The following is a 17,571-nucleotide window of genomic DNA, read 5'->3' as shown; positions in this document are numbered from 1 at the left end:
AATGAAAAATATCCATACATTTCACAAAATCTTTTTCTCAGCTGTAGACTAATTAGAGTACCATCTGGAAACTCCAGAATCTTGTTCTGCCTACTGATATTTTTACCCCTCCGCCACAAAGGATTGATGTGTTATTGGGGTATTACCCAATAACACTATTGAAAAACATAGAGAATTTATGTTCATTTCACAGCTAGCTGCTAGGCCATATGACCAATGTTCCCTCTAATTTTTCATGTGTCTGAGCAAACACACAAACTCCCTGAGCGGTCCCTTGGACCACTGTGAGCGACAGCAGACGTGTGCACTGTGGTCACACCAGCATCGAATCCATCCAAGTTACATGGTTTATTAAAAATAATCAAATTACAGCATTTACATTTATGTTATACTACTTTTAATTAAGTGCTTTAGCCCACTTACAATGAAAATTTAAAAAATCTTGTTCATGACCTGTGTAGTATGTTAACACTATTGGAAGTAAAAATAACTTGAACTCCAATTTTGAAAACAAAACTTTCTTTCTTTCTTTTTTTTTTTTATAAAGCTCTGACTTGTATTATGAGTATGAGTCTGTGGTCTGGGAGAGAGTCCTGTAACTCTCTGTCTGCAAAGTACAGTATATAATGACCAATGTTGGGCAATTAATTATATAGTTACTTCTTCAAAAAAGTAACTGAGTTTTGCAAAAAAGTTTTTTGCAGCTGTTTATCTAAAAATGCAGCCAAGACGTTTTATTAAACAAACATTTCAAACTATTTACAGAGCAATCAGCTGTTCTGCATCAAATTTGATGCCACACAAATTATTTGTGCCACTCCAAAAAATAATTTCTGTCCACTATGAGATAAAGGAGAACAACAGCCTGATACCTGCAGGCCTGACAACAGGAGATGTATCACTCCTGTAACTGCTGTAACATTCAGCAGTCGCCTCATTGTTCTGACACACACAACAAAACTATTGACTACACCAAGGGTGTAGATTTGGCATGGACGGAAGGGACATGTCCCCACCAATATTCAGCTATTATTGAATTGTCCCCACCAATAATTTGGTCTCTTTGAGTAAAGAAAAGCAAAACCGATAGAAAGGAAAAAAAAAGATCTGTCAACGTCTCATTCACCCAGCGGTGCAGAAAGAGTTAAATTACATTCTCTACTGGAGTCCTACCTCGTGTGACTAATATGGCCAATGTGATTGGCTGTGCCTTTCAGGGAGCTCTGTTTAGTTTTAGCAGCAGCAAGCCTGCGCTGCAAGGACCTGCAAGGAGGAGAGGAGGATGACAGCAAAAAGGAAGAACCTGGATATAAGAAAGTATTTTTCAAAGAAACCTGTAAGTCGCTTAAAGTCAAGTTCACTCATAAAATGTGTCCGTCACAATAACGTTACAGGCTATGCTAGGCTTTGGCCCACATCAGTCTAAAATTGTATGTAACCATGAATAATGTATTTTGGAAACTAACTGCACAACAGGCAGCACTATTAGTTATCTCAGTCTCAGAGTAGCATTTCTAATTTTGATTGAAACTCAGAGAAAACGGCAGCATCGAGTAAGCCAGGATATTAGTTTACAGAGGCTGTTGAAATTATACGTCTAACGTTAAAATTTTGGTCACACAATGATTTCATCCTAATGGTACTGATATATTCATAGGGTTAATTTTTGAGACAAAATATCATGAGGTAGTTAAAAATGCACTCACCCTACAAACATTACTGATGAGTCAAGATCTGCACAAATTGACAGAAATACTGAAGCAGCTACACATTTTATTCTTATTGTCATGTATGTCCTATTTGTCAGGTGACAGAAGAACCAACACAAAGCTCAGAGAGGAATGGTGATACAAGATCACAGGTGAAATTGGATGATGACTAGGGATGGGTATCGTTTAGGTTTTATCCGATACCAGTACCAAACTGGTACTTTTGAAACGGTACCGGTGCTTAAAGAATGAAGAACACAAACTTTGTCCAAAAACCTCTCATGTTTAGCTGTTTACCACTTTTTCTTTGGTCATTTAAGTTTTTTTTGCCAGGGTGAAGGGAGTATCTGCCATCAAACAAGAAGACATCCGCATGTAACTACGACGGTGTTTGCTAGTTCACCATACGTGCATTAATGTAATAACGTGGTTAGCCTACTCAACGTAAATTACACACGAACAACATTAAGCTACTCACGCAGAGAAGAACGGCTGCTGCTGCCATCATCATCCGTCATCATTTCTGCTACACTGGCAGGGCTAGGGGCCAGGACTCTCCTCTTCGGGTTTTTGGGGGATGTTGCTAACTCCGGGACCGATAACAGGCACCACACCCGCAGTAGATGTGCTCTGTGTGAGGTCTCGCAGCAAGCTATCAAATACGGTGCATTTCTCGGCTTTTAAAAAACCCCGCTATGCGTCGCCAGGTGTTTCATCGGATTTGAGGTGTTACCTCCTTTGACAGTATCACAGTATCACCTTAAAGCACTTATTGCAGGCTGCTGAGTTTGCATCTTTTGCTGTGAAGTACAGCCAGACTTTTGACCGCTTCGCCTTGGGCATTTTTAATCTGTAGCTCTGCTCTAAAAGAACGTACGTACCTGGGCCCGCCTACTACGCTTGCAAAGGTAAAATGATTGGCTAGAATCTAAAGTGTATGACATCTCAGGAAAAAAAAGCACCGAAATAAAGCACCGAAATGTGCGCTGCTTTTCGGTCTGGTTACTACCGTTTATGTCAAAACCGGTGCCATCATGGCACCGGATACCGGTACCCATCCCTAATGATGACTTGGTGGTGCACATGTGTGACTGCATGTATTTTGTAATTTAACATTATATAATTCACATATAAAAAGATGAATTGTAATTTTAAATGGTTTAAAAGCATATAGAATAGCATATGTTGGCAAGTATATTTCTCCTTTTTTTATTTTTTATCAAGAAGCAAAGTCAAAAAGGGAAAAACAAAAAGAAACAGGGCAGGGTTTGGTGGTTGAATCATCCGTCCCCACCAATGCCAAAACCAAATCTACACCCTTGGACTACACTACACACTAACTACACAAGATTTGCGCTAAACGTTGCAAATCTCAAACCACCGCCGTCACTCCAAAACTTCCCCCCTTCCTAAACATCTAAATGCCATGTTGCCATATCATTTTTTGATTGGTCGACATGGTACATTTTTCCACCAATAGGAAAGGGTGGAGTTTTTTTGGTTTTGTTTTTGCTTTCAAGCGTTTTCCTTATAAAACGCTGTTTTTACGGTTTCTTCCCGCAGTAAATATAAACAACGATAGTATTCAGGAAAAAACCAAACATTGCAAATATTTTTATCATAACTCTGGTTTTACGTGACCTATCAACACAATTTAAAAACTGGTATAAAGTCCACACTTTTTCCGTCAATTGTTCCGTCTGTCCTGCTCACATCTCCAATGGTTGTACACGTTGTCATTAACGTGGCTTCACTCCACATCAGCCACGCCGCTTTGCTAGCTAAAACACCGGTGTCGCACATAAGGACGCTGTCATAGCCTGTCAACCACATTGATTAGCTGCGTATATACGAATGTGAATCACATCATTGGCTGGACTATGGGATAAGGTGGCATCGTTCTAATCCCATATGGGAGCCGCCAGTCACGTACTGACTAACACTGCAAAACAGTAATAATTTTAATTGCAATTCAGGTTAGATTTTTTTTTTGTGCGCAATGCAGATTTTCTGTGCGCAGAGACTGTGCCAGCAGTACGCAATTGCGCATGTGCGCAGCTTAGAGGGAACATTGCATATGACCTTTGCGCATTTATAGTACCTTGCCACATTTGTTTATTTGTTTATTTATAAGGAACCCCATTAGCTTCCACAACAGTGGTTGCTAGTCTTCCTGGGGCCCAAACCATCAAATACCACCAAATAAAATGTTACACAATGAGTTGGATGCAAAAATGTCCACATAATTTGGCTCTTACATCCACAGTAAGGTTTTACAATTCTGAAAATGCAAACATGTAAATATTAAAAATTATTAAAAAAAACACTCAAACAAAATACACAATTTCCATTACAAGTGACATTACCCTCTACAATTTTTACAAATAAATTAAAAACTGCCTAAATAGGCTTTTAGGTGATTTTTAAAATTATGAATAGAAGCCAATTCTCTAATTGCATAAGGCAACTTATTCCACTGAAAAGATGCTCTAAATAGGATGGGCAATTAATTATATAGTTACAGAGTGCTCTAAAAACATTGAATATAAAGCATAAGTGGCAACGGGATGTTTTTTTTATCTCAAATTTGGGTATCTGATAGTTGGTTTGGATCAGTTCTGATCACATTCATTCCATAAATGAACAGCTTAGGCCACCTCCTACAAAGGGTCTCGGTGTGGTTGTTTTGGTCCACACCCGAGTGCGTCAAGGGGAAAAACGAAGCAGAGGTCGATTTAAACTAGGAATGGCTGGTGACTAATTTCCAAGTCGACTAAACTAGAGAAAAAAAATTAAGCTGAGTAGTCTCAAACTAAGAAACAGTCAGATATTAAGTTAAATTTAAACTATTTCATAGATAATGTCAAAAACCAAAAAAAGGCATTTTCTTCAATAATGAATCATGCCGGTTATGTGGGGCACCTCGGGTCGTGCATTATGAACGCAACAGGTTATACTCCAAACAGACAACAAAAAACTTGCCACTTAAACCGATGTTAATTATGATATGAAAGCATGTTACTTCAATAACTAATAACTAATATATTCTGACTAAAAAGTGTGGCGCATTGTACAGTGCATTAGAAATCATGCACGTTGTGTATGTTATTCGAAAATTCATGACAGCCACGTTAATAAAAGTTAAAATCTAAAATAACAATACATTATCCAGCTATATACAGTGGGGCAAAAAAGTATTTAGTCAGCCACCGATTGTGCAAGTTCCCCCCCCAAAATGATGACAGAGGTCAGTAATTTGCACCAGAGGTACACGTCAACTGTGAGAGACAGAATGTGAAAAAAAAAATCCATGAATTCACATGGTAGGATTTGTAAAGAATTTATTTGTAAATCAGGGTGGCAAATAAGTATTTGGTCAATAACAAAAATACAACTCAATACTTTGTAACATAACCTTTGTTGGCAATAACAGAGGTCAAACGTTTACTATAGGTCTTTACCAGGTTTGCACACACAGTAGCTGGTATTTTGGCCCATTCCTCCATGCAGATCTTCTCGAGAGCAGTGATGTTTTGGGGCTGTCGCCGAGCAACACGGACTTTCAACTCCCACCACAGATTTTCTATGGGGTTGAGGTCTGGAGACTGGCTAGGCCACTCCAGGACTTTCAAATGCTTCTTACGGAGCCACTCCTTTGTTGCCCTGGCGGTGTGTTTTGGATCATTGTCATGTTGGAAGACCCAGCCGCGTTTCATCTTCAAAGTTCTCACTGATGGAAGGAGGTTTTGGCTCAAAATCTCACGATACATGGCCCCATTCATTCTGTCCTTAACACGGATCAGTCGTCCTGTCCCCTTGGCAGAAAAACAGCCCCATAGCATGATGTTTCCACCCCCATGCTTCACAGTAGGTATGGTGTTCTTGGGATGCAACTCGGTATTCTTCGTCCTCCAGACACGATGAGTTGAGTTTATACCAAAAAGTTCTACTTTGGTTTCATCTGACCACATGACATTCTCCCAATCCTCTGCTGTATCATCCATGTGCTCTCTGGCAAACTTCAGACGGGCCTGGACATGCACTGGCTTCAGCAGCGGAACACGTCTGGCACTGCGGGATTTGATTCCCTGCCGTTTTAGTGTGTTACCGATGGTGACCTTTGTTACTTTGGTCCCAGCTCTCTGCAGGTCATTCACCAGGTCCCCCCATGTGGTTCTGGGATCTTTGCTCACCGTTCTCATGATCATTTTGACCCCACGGGATGAGATCTTGCGTGGAGCCCCAGATCGTGGGAGATTATCAGTGGTCTTGTATGTCTTCCATTTTCTGATGATTGCTCCCACAGTTGATTTTTTCACACCAAGCTGCGTGCGTATTGTAGATTCACTCCTCCCAGTCTGGTGCAGGTCTACAATCCTGTTCCTGGTGTCCTTCGAGAGCTCTTTGTCTTGGCCATGGCAGAGTTTGGAGTCTGACTGTTTGAGGCTGTGGACAGGTGTCTTTTATACAGATGATGAGTTCAAACAGGTGCCATTCATACAGGTAATGAGTGGGGGACAGAAAAGCGTCTTACAGAAGACGTTACAGGTCTGTGAGAGCCGGAGATTTTCCATGTTTGAGGTGACCAAATACTTATTTGCCACCTTGATTTACGGATAAATTCTTTACAAATCCTACCATGTGAATTCATGGATTTTTTTTTTCACATTCTGTCTCTCACAGTTGAAGTGTACCTCTGGTGCAAATTACTGACCTCTGTCATCATTTTAAGTGGCGGAACTTGCACAATCGGTGGCTGACTAAATACTTTTTTGCCCCACTGTATATTTTTCTGCTTATCTGAAATTGAGTCACAAGTCAGCAGCCGAAGCATGTAATCTCTCAAGCGTGTCCAGAGTGTAGCCTGCACGTCTCCCGGTAGGATGTACCCTGGCTGGTACACCTTACTTTGGAGGTGACCACCTCAACTGGTTCCTTTGAATATGGAGTAGTGACTCTACTCTGAGTGCCTCCCAAATGGCTGAACTCCTCACCTTATTGCTAAGGAAAAGCCCATTCACCCTTCAGAGAAAGCTCATTTCTGTCCATGATCTTGTTCTAGGGTTAACTAAAAGATCAAATTCTAATTTTATTTGTCACATACACAGTACAACATGTAGTGAAATGCTTGTGTCCATGCTGTGGACAGGCTGCAGATGTAGCTGCGCCATTCCAGGCTTAGTTCAAGGCAACGTAGGATTTTGAAATTGATACCATAGGTGGTAAATGGACATATTCATATATAGCAAAGTGCTCTGTACAACATGCCCCATTCATTTACATCAATTCATACAAGCACTTATTTCTACCCTTCTATGTACTTCCTCTCATAGTCCAAAGACACAGTCAGGTCCATAAATATTTGTACAGAGACAACTTTTTTTTTCTAATTTTGGTTCTGTACATCACCACTGTCAATTTTAAATGAAACAACTCAGATGCAGTTGAAGTGCAGACTTTCAGCTTTAATCCAGTGGGTTTAACAAAAAGCTTGCATAAAAATGTGAGGAACTAAAGCATTTTTAACACAATCCCTTTCTTTCAGGGGCTCTAAAGTAATTGGACAAATTAAATAACTGAAAACAAAATGTTCATTTCTAATACTTGTTTTAAAACCCTTTGCTGGCAATGGCACCTGAAGTCTTGATTTCATGGACATCACCAGATGTTGGGTTTCCTGTTTTTAATGTGCTGCCAGGCTTTTACTGCAGCGGCTTCAGTTGCTGTTTCTTTGTGGGCCTTTCTGTCCAAAGTTTAGTCTTCAATAAGTGAAATGAATGTCAGTGTTTTACAGATGATGTGGTTTTCTGGCAACACATATGTGTAACTGAGATGGAGATAGGTGTAAGGGCCCCAGTGCACTGATCTCTTCATACGCCAACAATGACATCGTCACTGCTCTGCATGCACCTTCGCTTAGGGTGCACAGAGTATTTCCATTGAACAATAAGTGTCACCACTCATAAAAAACCTCCAGATCAGCACTGGTATAGGATGAGAAAAAGTCAAAATGGAAGCAAAGAACTCGCAGAGTTTTGTCCAAAGGTCTTTCAACAAACTGTCATCTTGCTGCATCTCCCTTTGTATATTCTGTCAATCTCTGAGATTCTGATATGTCATTAAACATGCTATAAAAAAACAACTCATGCCCTCAACGATGTTGAATATGGAGCTACCAACCAAGAGGAAAATAGGAAGACCACAGAGAAGGTTCATGGATTTAGTGAAGGAGGCTATGCAAAGGGTTGATGTGACAGAGAAAGATGCTTGGGATAGGGTGAGATGGAGGCTAATGATACATTGCGGTGACTCCTAAAGGTAGCAAGATTTCCTAACATGATGTTATTCTATGTCAGAGATATGTGTGGGTTTTTCTTTGCTATTGGATATGCTACAAACACAAAAGTATTTCCTAACATTTCACATTTTTTTGCTATTTTAGTTTAGTCAGATGTATAACTGTCATTCACAGTTTAGCTTGACGTCATTATACTGAATATGTTTTATTTTTCTAATGTACTGTTCCAGGTGTCTAAACAGAATGGTAAGGTTTTATAGTTAGTAAGTATGTAGTACATTGGCTGGACAGAGTTTTGCAGTGTTTTCAAGAGCACCAGCCATACTGCTCTGTGTGATGAGCACACACTCAAACTAGAATGTGTTGAGTCAGCTGCTTTGTAAGCCTCTGTCCCTCCCCAGTGAGCTATTTATACACACCCAAACCAGCCACAGCCACATACCAACACACACACAGTGATTCAAGGATATACACATGTTGAAAGCACTTTGTAAACAAAAGTGCACACAAACAGTGAAGGTAGTGTTCAAACCTCAGGGTGACTCAGTTTTGTTTTTTCCCCCTGACATTGGCTTGAGGAGGAAGTGACAGGTGGACAAGGAAGCGTTAAGGAGCTAATAGCAGGAGGCGATCAGGCTGACAGTCAGCCCGCATGGAAGGCGCTGCATAGCAAACTGGAATCATATGTAGCACACTGAGGTAGGACAAGACGCCAGCGTATACAGGCGGTTTAACATTTCTTTAATGCATACTTTTGGATTAAGATCTTTCAGATTAAAAGCTCAGAGAGAGTACCATATTGTTTCACTGGAAAAGGTGATTTGATTTTTGGTATTTGGTGCATCCTCCACACAGAGAAAAAGGAGAAGGAGACTTTTTGTGGAAGTTGCGGAATAAGGAAGTGAAGGAAAGTATTCAAACGAAGGGGTTAGCAAAGAATAGTCAGGGAGTTAAAGAAAGTAGACAGGAGTGCTGGATTGCCAGGCATACAGCAAAGAGAGATGGCGAAGAGAAAGGCTTGTAGTGAATGTGAGACTGGATACTAAGGAATGAGAAGGGGACTTGTATCAATTGGCTAGGCAGAAAGATTGAGCTATTAAGGAAATGGAAATGGAAATGTGCTACAAATGAAAGAGTGGGAGTACCTCTATCGAAAAGATAGCAGTAATACTTTGAGGAACTGATGAATGTAGAAATGGAAAGACTGAGCAAAAATGAATGAAAGTTGATAGAAGCAAGACAGAATATATGTGTGTGAATGAGAAGGAGGGTGGAAAAGTGAACTTGCATGGAGTAGAGATAGTGAAGGTGAGAAATAAATGGATAAAAAATTAATCCATATTTTCTTACACATTTCTAAATAAGGGGGAGAGTTGCCCATCCCATATGTATATATACATACATACGTTTTCTTCCATTTCTTCCAGAAATGAAATGTCTTCACAGGAGGCTAAGGATTCCTTGGTACTTACAGGCCATACTGGTCACAGATGTTCTTGTATATTATGCCAGCCACTTGGCTACATGTATGCCCTGTGTTGGTATCACTCAGTATATCTACATCTATCACCATGGCCATCTATCACTGGTGAATTGATGTCTCGTTCACTCCTGGCAGACAGTTTGATGACATTCTTGTGGAAGAGTTGGTTGACGACTGCTTCATTCCGTAGTCGGCATCTGTAGCCAGTCTTGTTGATAATCTCACTGAGGGGCTTCAGGCCTATTCAGAAGAGCAGTGGGGAGAGAGCATCTCCTTGGTAGATCCTGCCTTGACAGTGACTTCTGCCACTTGGCTTGAAGTTTGGCTCTAGTGTTGTTCGCCACATCCCCATTGGGTTCCTGATGACGGCTCTTATGGTCCTGTTGATCTTGCATAGTTCTAGGCATTCCAGGATCCATATGTGGGCTTTCTTCTAGTCGATCCAGGCAGTGCACAGGTTGGTCAGTCTGGTCTTGTAGTCTCGGGCGACTGCTCTACCAGTTGGTGCTGTTTTGCTCCTGCCATTTGTTTTCTGTGCATATATATATATATATATATATATATATATATATATATATGGTGATCGGGTACTTATTTTACCTGATCACGGGCAGGGCGTAGGTGTTGATAGCCCGGATCTTGTTCTTACCGTTCAGCTGACTCCTCAGGACTTGCCTGAACCTCTGCAGGTACTTGGTGGTTGCAGCTTTCCTAGCTGCCTCTTCATGGTTCCCATTCGCCTGCGGGATCCCCAGGTACTTGTAACTGTCTTCTATGTCTGCAATGTTGCCTTCTGGTAGCTCGATCCCCTCAGTTCTGACTACCTTCCCGCTCTTTGTTACCATCCGACTACACTTCTCCAGCCCGAATATATCCTGTATATCCTGGTAGTGTGGATCAGTGAATCGATGTCTCGTTCACTCTTGGCATACAGCTTGATGTCATCCATGTACAGGAGGTGGCTGACAACTGCTCCGTTCCGTAGTCGGTATCCGTAGCCAGTCTTGTTAATGATCTCACTGAGGGGGTTCAGGCCTATGCAGATCCCGCACTTGACTTGTGACTTGTGCTATGGGCTTGGAGTTGGCCTCTAGTGTTGTACGCCACATCCCCATTGAGTTCCTGATGAAGGCTCTTATGGTCCTGTTGATCTTGTAAAATTCTAGGCATTCCAGTATCCAGCTGTCCTCTGATCCTCTGCTCCAAAGGAGTGTAGTCTAACCACTACGCTATCCAGCTGCTACAGGTTTTTAATTATTATATGATATTATTTTATTTATTTCTATATTTTTTATTACCTTTTAGAAAGGGAGAGGTCCAAGGACAATAGACTTGTCATTTGCAGCGTGCTCTTTGATCTATATGTGAACAAACTGTTAATGAAAAGATTTATAACACACCCACCCATATTTGTGCGTGTTTGTCTCTGGGTTTGCATTTTGCATGTGCATTCCTGTCATTTATTACTGTGTAAGAGATAAGCACTGCCCCAAGGGGTATAGCTGGAATCAGGCATGTTCCTACAACACTTACAGGACTATGCCAATTTAGTAAAATGCATGAGGAGGCAGAACTTAGTAAGCTGACAACTTAAAGCTTTTCTGTTGTATTCAGTAATTGGAAAAAATAAGGCTCCTTTACCTGATGAACTATGGAAGTGAACCTCAGCTTTAATAATTCAGCACATAGCATTTTTTTATTTTATGGTGTACTTACATTCTCACTTTAAACTAAAACAGATCTGTTTTATTAATTGAATAACTGGAAAGGCTTTCAGTGCTGTAAGCATTTAACTACCTGTTGTGCTCTAATTTATATTTAATTATTGTACTTTTTATTCTTGTAAATTAAATTAAAGATTTTATCTGTTTTCAGGAACCTTCTACATCAAAGCAAAAGTAAATTATTATCACTTCAAATTACTTGAGCGTACAAGAAAACAGGTCTTATGAAGTGATGAATCAAGTTATTATCAATGTGTATAGAGAGGAGTGTCTACAGCCATAAGTAAAAACTGTCATGGTTTGAAACTGTATTCGTAATTGATGGAATTATGAAAACAGTAAACTTCTGTCAGATTTTGATCCACCATACCATACCATCTGGAAAGTGTTGGATTGGCAAAGGCCTCATTTTTCTGGCATGACAATGACCCCAAATAGTCTGCTGACACAATAAAAGTGTCATAATTATGCCGTTTCTCATGACCGTTGATCAACAACCACTGATCAAAGCCCACTGATCAATGGCCATGAGTACCATTCACAGAAAGTTGGGGAATGGCTGCAATCACAGCATTGTACGATGGCGAAAGTCGTACCCTTAGGCCCCCTCCTCGATTCAGAGATGGTCTTTCCCTTTGCCCTTCTTGATGTGATGTTCTTCTGCTTCCCTGGCCGCTGTGTCTGTGGGGATGGTGTTCACTCTGTGTTGTAGCGTCCTGATGACACCCAGTTTATGCTCCAGTGGATGATGAGAGTCAAACCTTAAATACTGATGTGTAAGTTTCTGGTACACATGAGGTTTTAGATGTCCCCATTACTAATGGAACTCTCACAGTCTAAGAAGGCTAACCTGCCGTTTTTCATATCCTCCCTGGTGAATTTGATGTCTCGGTCCACCAAGTTAATGTGATCCGTGAAATGTGGTACATCCTGAGATTTGATTTTCACCCAGGTGTCCATTATATGTATGGATTATCTGGATTATCTATAGTAATTATATATTACTTGTTTTCCATTTGTATTGTATTGTATTGTATTGTATGTTGACTTATCGCCCACACTAATGACAAACAGGATTTGCTTGTCATCAGGTGTTGGCAGTGTAACTTAAATGTATATCAGAATATTTCAAGAACATTTGCGATAATATTATATATTTGTGAATATATATATATAGAAAAATAAATGCTGAATTATATTGATGCTTACTGCTTGAAAGCAACAGCATTTATAAGTAATTGAAGGGCATATTCCACCTTTCTTTTCCAGTGATTGCCATTGATAACACTTTTCCTAATTTGGAGTATGAATATATAGAAACAAGGTCCCAGCAGCATTATAGTGCAATAATAGTGAGACACCATTATATCCAGTGACACAGAATAAATCAATAACTAATACTATGTGACGTAATATTGTCACACAATAAAACTGAAAAATGTTTTCTAACTTTCGTAGTGTGTCTTGTGTCAAACTTTTTGACTAGCTGCTTAAAGTCCTGTATTTCCATCATGTAACCACTATTTGTTCTTCCTGTCATATCGAGTACAGTCAGTGAGTGGGCCAATGGTGGAGCCATTTGTTCATGCTTGGGTCACAATAGCAGCTGCAAGCATCTTCTCCTATCTAGCCCATATGTATGCGATAATATTTTATCTTCTACTGGCAAAACAAGTTTGTTGTTTCCACCTTCAGCGGGAGCAGTTGTCTTGCAAAGTACTGTACTTTGTAGGAGGTTGTTGAAGTAGTAATCAGCGTCACACTTGCAACTCTCTTATACATGTCCAAGCTTGTCTCATTGTTGCACAGAGCAGGGAATGTAAATGCATGGCGTTTCTATGCCAGCCTATATCATGATATCACATTTTTATACCATATAAATTGTATTATAGCTGATGATATGATGTGGCACACTCGTAACTCCTATTACCTTCCTTCAAATGTGTGTAAATTAAGTTTAAGTAACATTTTCAGTGCAGGTGTTTTGCATGTAACTGCATTTAGCAGGAGTTAGTTAGCCAGAGTTAGCATTACCATACAGCGCTAATGCACATCTTATTCATTTGGAGGATTTCTTCTGAGGCAGGGTGGGGTTTAGCACTGATTAGACACATACACTCAAAAAGAGTAGCTTTCGGAAATGTAACTATAACAAATGCTTTAAAGCTTATCAAATAGATAACCATTTGAATGGAGTGTTACCAGAAAAAAGGTTCTTAAAATCAGGGCTCTGCTTTGAATGTAAGTCTAGCGTGCATTTCAGTGTAGATTAAATAATATAACAAAAATAACTATAAGAATGATAATAATGATAAATCACTTGCTGTCAGTTATTACAGTATTACAAATGTTAATCTAAGGGTAGCGCATAAAAGTAAAAATGAAAATGAAACCGTATGCATGGGGAGTGAATGATCATTTATGTACTGTGTTTGCAAGTCAGGAGACGTGTGAAAAACCTTGTTGAGCGAGAGTGAGAAAGAAAGAGGGGGAGGGTAGTGCTAGAAGGAGGGAGGAGAAAAAGAGGGAGTGTGATAACAGCTGTGGAAAGATTTGTTGGCTCTCTGTGTGTTTCCCAGCAGCCTGTTGCGCTTACGGATTATTCTGGTACAGTGCCTGGATTATGAGAGCAGGGGCTCAAATGTTTAAAAGATACTGTCAACCTCATGGTAATGTACTTAATCAAAGCTCTGCTGTTTCTGTCTGCTGGTTTTCAGCGTATGTATTGTGATACAGATCTTAGGAAAAGTGTTTCCTTCATTTCCTTATTGTTGCTGTTTCAGATAGTCACATTGCGTGTTCTCAGTTTTAATGTGCGTGTGTACTCTGGACAGTTGTGTGTGTGTGTGTGTGTGTGTGTGTGTGTGTGTGTGTGTGTGTGTGTGTGTGTGTGTGTGTGTGTGTGTGTGTGTGTCGTTATTGGCAGTGGTGGGTATCAATACAGATATGTGTTTGCCTTTGACATACTATGAATACCCACATGCCTGTCAGTACCGACTCTGTCATTCAGTCTTGGTGTTCTGGCTTTTCTTCAGAAATGTACTTCTGTGTGACTAAGTATGTCCGAAAAGGCAGTAAGCAGTAATTAGTGTCATTTGGATATCAAAGGTTAAAGGAAAAGTTTTAACTGCAGTGTCTCTCTGTTAGTGTTTCTACCTCTTTCTTTTTTTTTCTTTTTTCTGTTTTGGAGGGTGGGTTTCATCACCTAAACATAGTCAGCTTAGGCATGCCCAGGCAGTACCCAGGTATCGGTATGCATCAGTTTTGCGAAGTGTGAAATGTTGTCTTGTCTCGCCAGTCTTTTTAACTTTTTCCATATTTTTGGATGAGACGTGTAGAACACAAATAACGTTTAATATATAGGTTGTTCTTTCACTGCATACTTATTTTGACCATTACAGTAATACTTTGAAGGCCAGTGGCTGTGTTGGGATAATTTCAGGGAGGTGTAATGTGTTGTTTATTAAAAGAGGAACTTGCAACAGTTTTATACAATAAAGTCTTTGCTGGTGATGGGACATGCATCTTGTTGACCACAAACAGCCTCAAGGTTTTGGCTAGTATCTCTATATCATGACTAGACTGGTTTTCCTACTACTTATTTGGAAGGATATTCTCTGTTAGGGCGAGCAAGTTCTCCAAGTTCAGCTTGCACTGCTTCTCTAACCAAAGGGGTTCCACAAGGTTCAATTCTGGGTCCTTTGTAATTTTCCTTTTACACCCTTCCTTTAGTCAGCATCATTCAATCTTTGAAGTCTCACCGGCTGGATAGACCAGAGTAGCTGAATGTTTGCCTTGTTTGAAACTCTAACAAGACTGACGCTATTATTATAACTCCTCGTGATATGTATTCAAGAATTAGAAATGATTGCTTCCTTTTGCTTATTTGTGAAGACCAGTGTTCATAATCTGGTGTAACATTTGATTTCTCTCTGGACTTTGAATCACATGTAAAATCAATCTCAGTGAAGGGAAATTCACTGGTCCAGGCCTCTTAAGATCAAATTGGACTGTAAGTGGCTCGTGATGCAAAATGACATCATCACATCAGGATTATTTATTCCAACTTCTTGTGAAATAGACTACTGCTCGCTGTCTTCGCTGACAAGCTTAATATCTATTAGTTCCCCCTGTACAAGGCTGAAGTCTAGGGATGTTAGAGCCTCTCAGTCTGTGGTGCCAAGGCTCTGGAACAGTGTAATACTGCACCAACTAACTGCACTAACATCAGGTTTTTTACACCAAAACATCAAAGTAAAACTCTGTTCGTTTTTAGCAGCAGCATCATTGTTTAAATGTTTTCTGATTAGCCTCTGGGAGTTCTGGTTAAGGTTTGGAAAAGATGGTAATATTGCAGAAATGCAGTACAATGGCTTAAGCAACATGCTTTACATAAACAACAGATGTGAGTATGGCGCTTCATCCTTTCTAAATGACACATCTATTCTGAACCTAAGTTTTGGTGATAACATTGAATACTGAGCTTTAAAAAGTTTTGTCAGAGTTCAGATTGGAAGTATGGGCTAAGTCAGACATTCCTGTTGGGTGTTGGACTGGGGTTGCCCTTTCACCAATTCTCTTCATAATAGAATATCTAGGTACAGCCCCATTTTTAGAAAGTGTGAGGTTTGGTAGTCTTAGTATCTTATCCTAAGACTGTCTGCTTCATCAAGCCAATGAACTCCAAGTCAAACTGGACTTGTTTGCAATCATGTGAAGCAGCTTGGATGAGAATAAGCACCACCAAGTCTAAGGCCATAGTTCCCAGCTGCAAAAGGGTGGAGTGCACATTCTGGTTTGTGAAGGGGTGCTACCTTAAGTGGAGGAGTTTTCATGAGTAAGGGGAGAGTGGAGTTTAAGATTGACAAACAGAATGCTGTAACATCACCAGTGATGGACCTGTGTGGTGCATTTTATATTTTGTGAAATTGATGCTGTCAATTGACTGGTCAATCTATGTTTAGACTCTTGTTTAGAAACTGGCTGAAGCTTGGTCATTCAGGAGGGAGTCAGAATAGAGCACTTCTCCACACTAAACGCAGACAGTTGAGGTGGTTTGGGCATCTGGCCAGAATGATTTCTGGCAGTGAGTCATTTTGTCCAACTGGAAGGAGGCTTGGGAGTAGACTCAAGATGAGCTGGAGAGATTATATCTCTTGGCTGGCTTAGTGTGCCTCCAAGCGCATTGAGGCGACGGTTGTTGTGATTTGGTGCTATATAAATGAAGTAGAATTTAATTGAATTGAATTGAATCAAAAGAGCTGTAAGAGCTGTCCAGGTGTTTAGACTGCTGACCCTGCAATGTGGATTTAAAAAGAAACAGAATGATTAATGGTTATATTTTAAGTTGGGTGCTTCTTTCTTCCATACTTGCTATGGACTCACGGTGTGTTCCTGAATAAGTTGAAAGTTGGAATTTCCAAGTTTTCGACTCAATTTTCCTACTCAGAATGTCAGAACAACCCCAGCCAACCCAGAGTTAAATGAAACAAAAAAGCATTATACTATATTGTTAGTGATATTTGAATGACTCTACCTTCCTAAGAACCAACCTGTTTTTCCGTGCTTTTTCGGGAACACGCTAACTCAGGAGTGACATCACTCCTAAGTTTCAATATCCAAGTTATCTGGAACATGGCGTCACACCTCTCCTCCTCTCCAGTGTATCTACTCCCCAGGTATTCCAGCTGTTTGGAATAATCTTGTAGAGTACCCAGATGTGGACTCTTGTGCTGCTATGGCGTTATTTTTGTGCCACTATTCTGAGTGCACGTAAAAGAAAGTTTGCAGGTGTAAGTGTTGCATTTTAAGGAGAAATTTATTTTGAGCGAAGAAAAGCTGAATTTGAGTGAACAAAATTCATTGCTGCGTGCAAAAAATGTATTTCAGTGTTTGCTATTATCCACACACACACACACACAATAGCAGCCCCTCTCGCTCAGTTTTTGTATTTGCGCTCGCTCACAATGTGTTGCTCGCGCTCTCAACATTTCTGCCCGTGCACGCTCAACTCTTTCTCTGCACTGTTATAGTTGTGCCACAAAACCAGCCAATCACAGACTTGGATGCAAAAAAATCTGATTGGCTGTTCTGGTCTCCAATTAGCTCGAAATGAAGAAATGCAATATTGCAGAATCCATTTCGTCCAAAACTCAAACGAGGCAGTGGCGGAGGAACACAGAGTGGCGGAGTTTGAAACATTACTCTGTCTGGGTCACAAAATAAACTTTTAAGATATTTTCATGCGAGAATGGTGCTGTGTAAACTTCTAATACCTGCTCGATTCATCAAGACATCACATATTTGCATAAGTGCTCTAACGTTTTCGGATATGCCTGTTTCAGACACATGCCATGA

The 17,571-nt window shown here is 40.2% G+C and overlaps 1 protein-coding gene across 5 annotated transcripts in view; it reads left to right on the top strand.

The window, feature by feature from the left end:
* Window positions 1-17,571, top strand: part of LOC146653448 (kinase suppressor of Ras 1-like) — a 59,637-nt gene that overhangs the window by 15,396 nt on the left and 26,670 nt on the right. Inside the window, exon 1 of one of the 5 annotated variants that reach the window (XM_085429266.1) lies at window positions 8,450-8,706. The exons of 3 other annotated variants lie outside the window; for them this stretch is intronic. Coding sequence is in view for 1 of the 2 variants with exons in the window: in XM_085429265.1 (XP_085285391.1) it covers window positions 13,881-13,883 (3 nt within the window). In the remaining variant the exon portion in view is untranslated. Of the gene's footprint in view, window positions 1-8,449; window positions 8,707-13,762; window positions 13,884-17,571 lie in introns of those variants that run through there. One more of the 5 variants, XM_085429265.1, reaches the window with a different exon arrangement.

The sequence above is a fragment of the Rhamphochromis longiceps genome, linkage group LG14 (genome assembly GCF_057381845.1).
Source record: "Rhamphochromis longiceps isolate RC_006_pf linkage group LG14, R_longiceps_female_GT1.1, whole genome shotgun sequence".
Classification (NCBI taxonomy): Eukaryota; Metazoa; Chordata; class Actinopteri; order Cichliformes; family Cichlidae; genus Rhamphochromis; species Rhamphochromis longiceps.
This window is presented reverse-complemented; position numbering and strand designations above follow the sequence as displayed.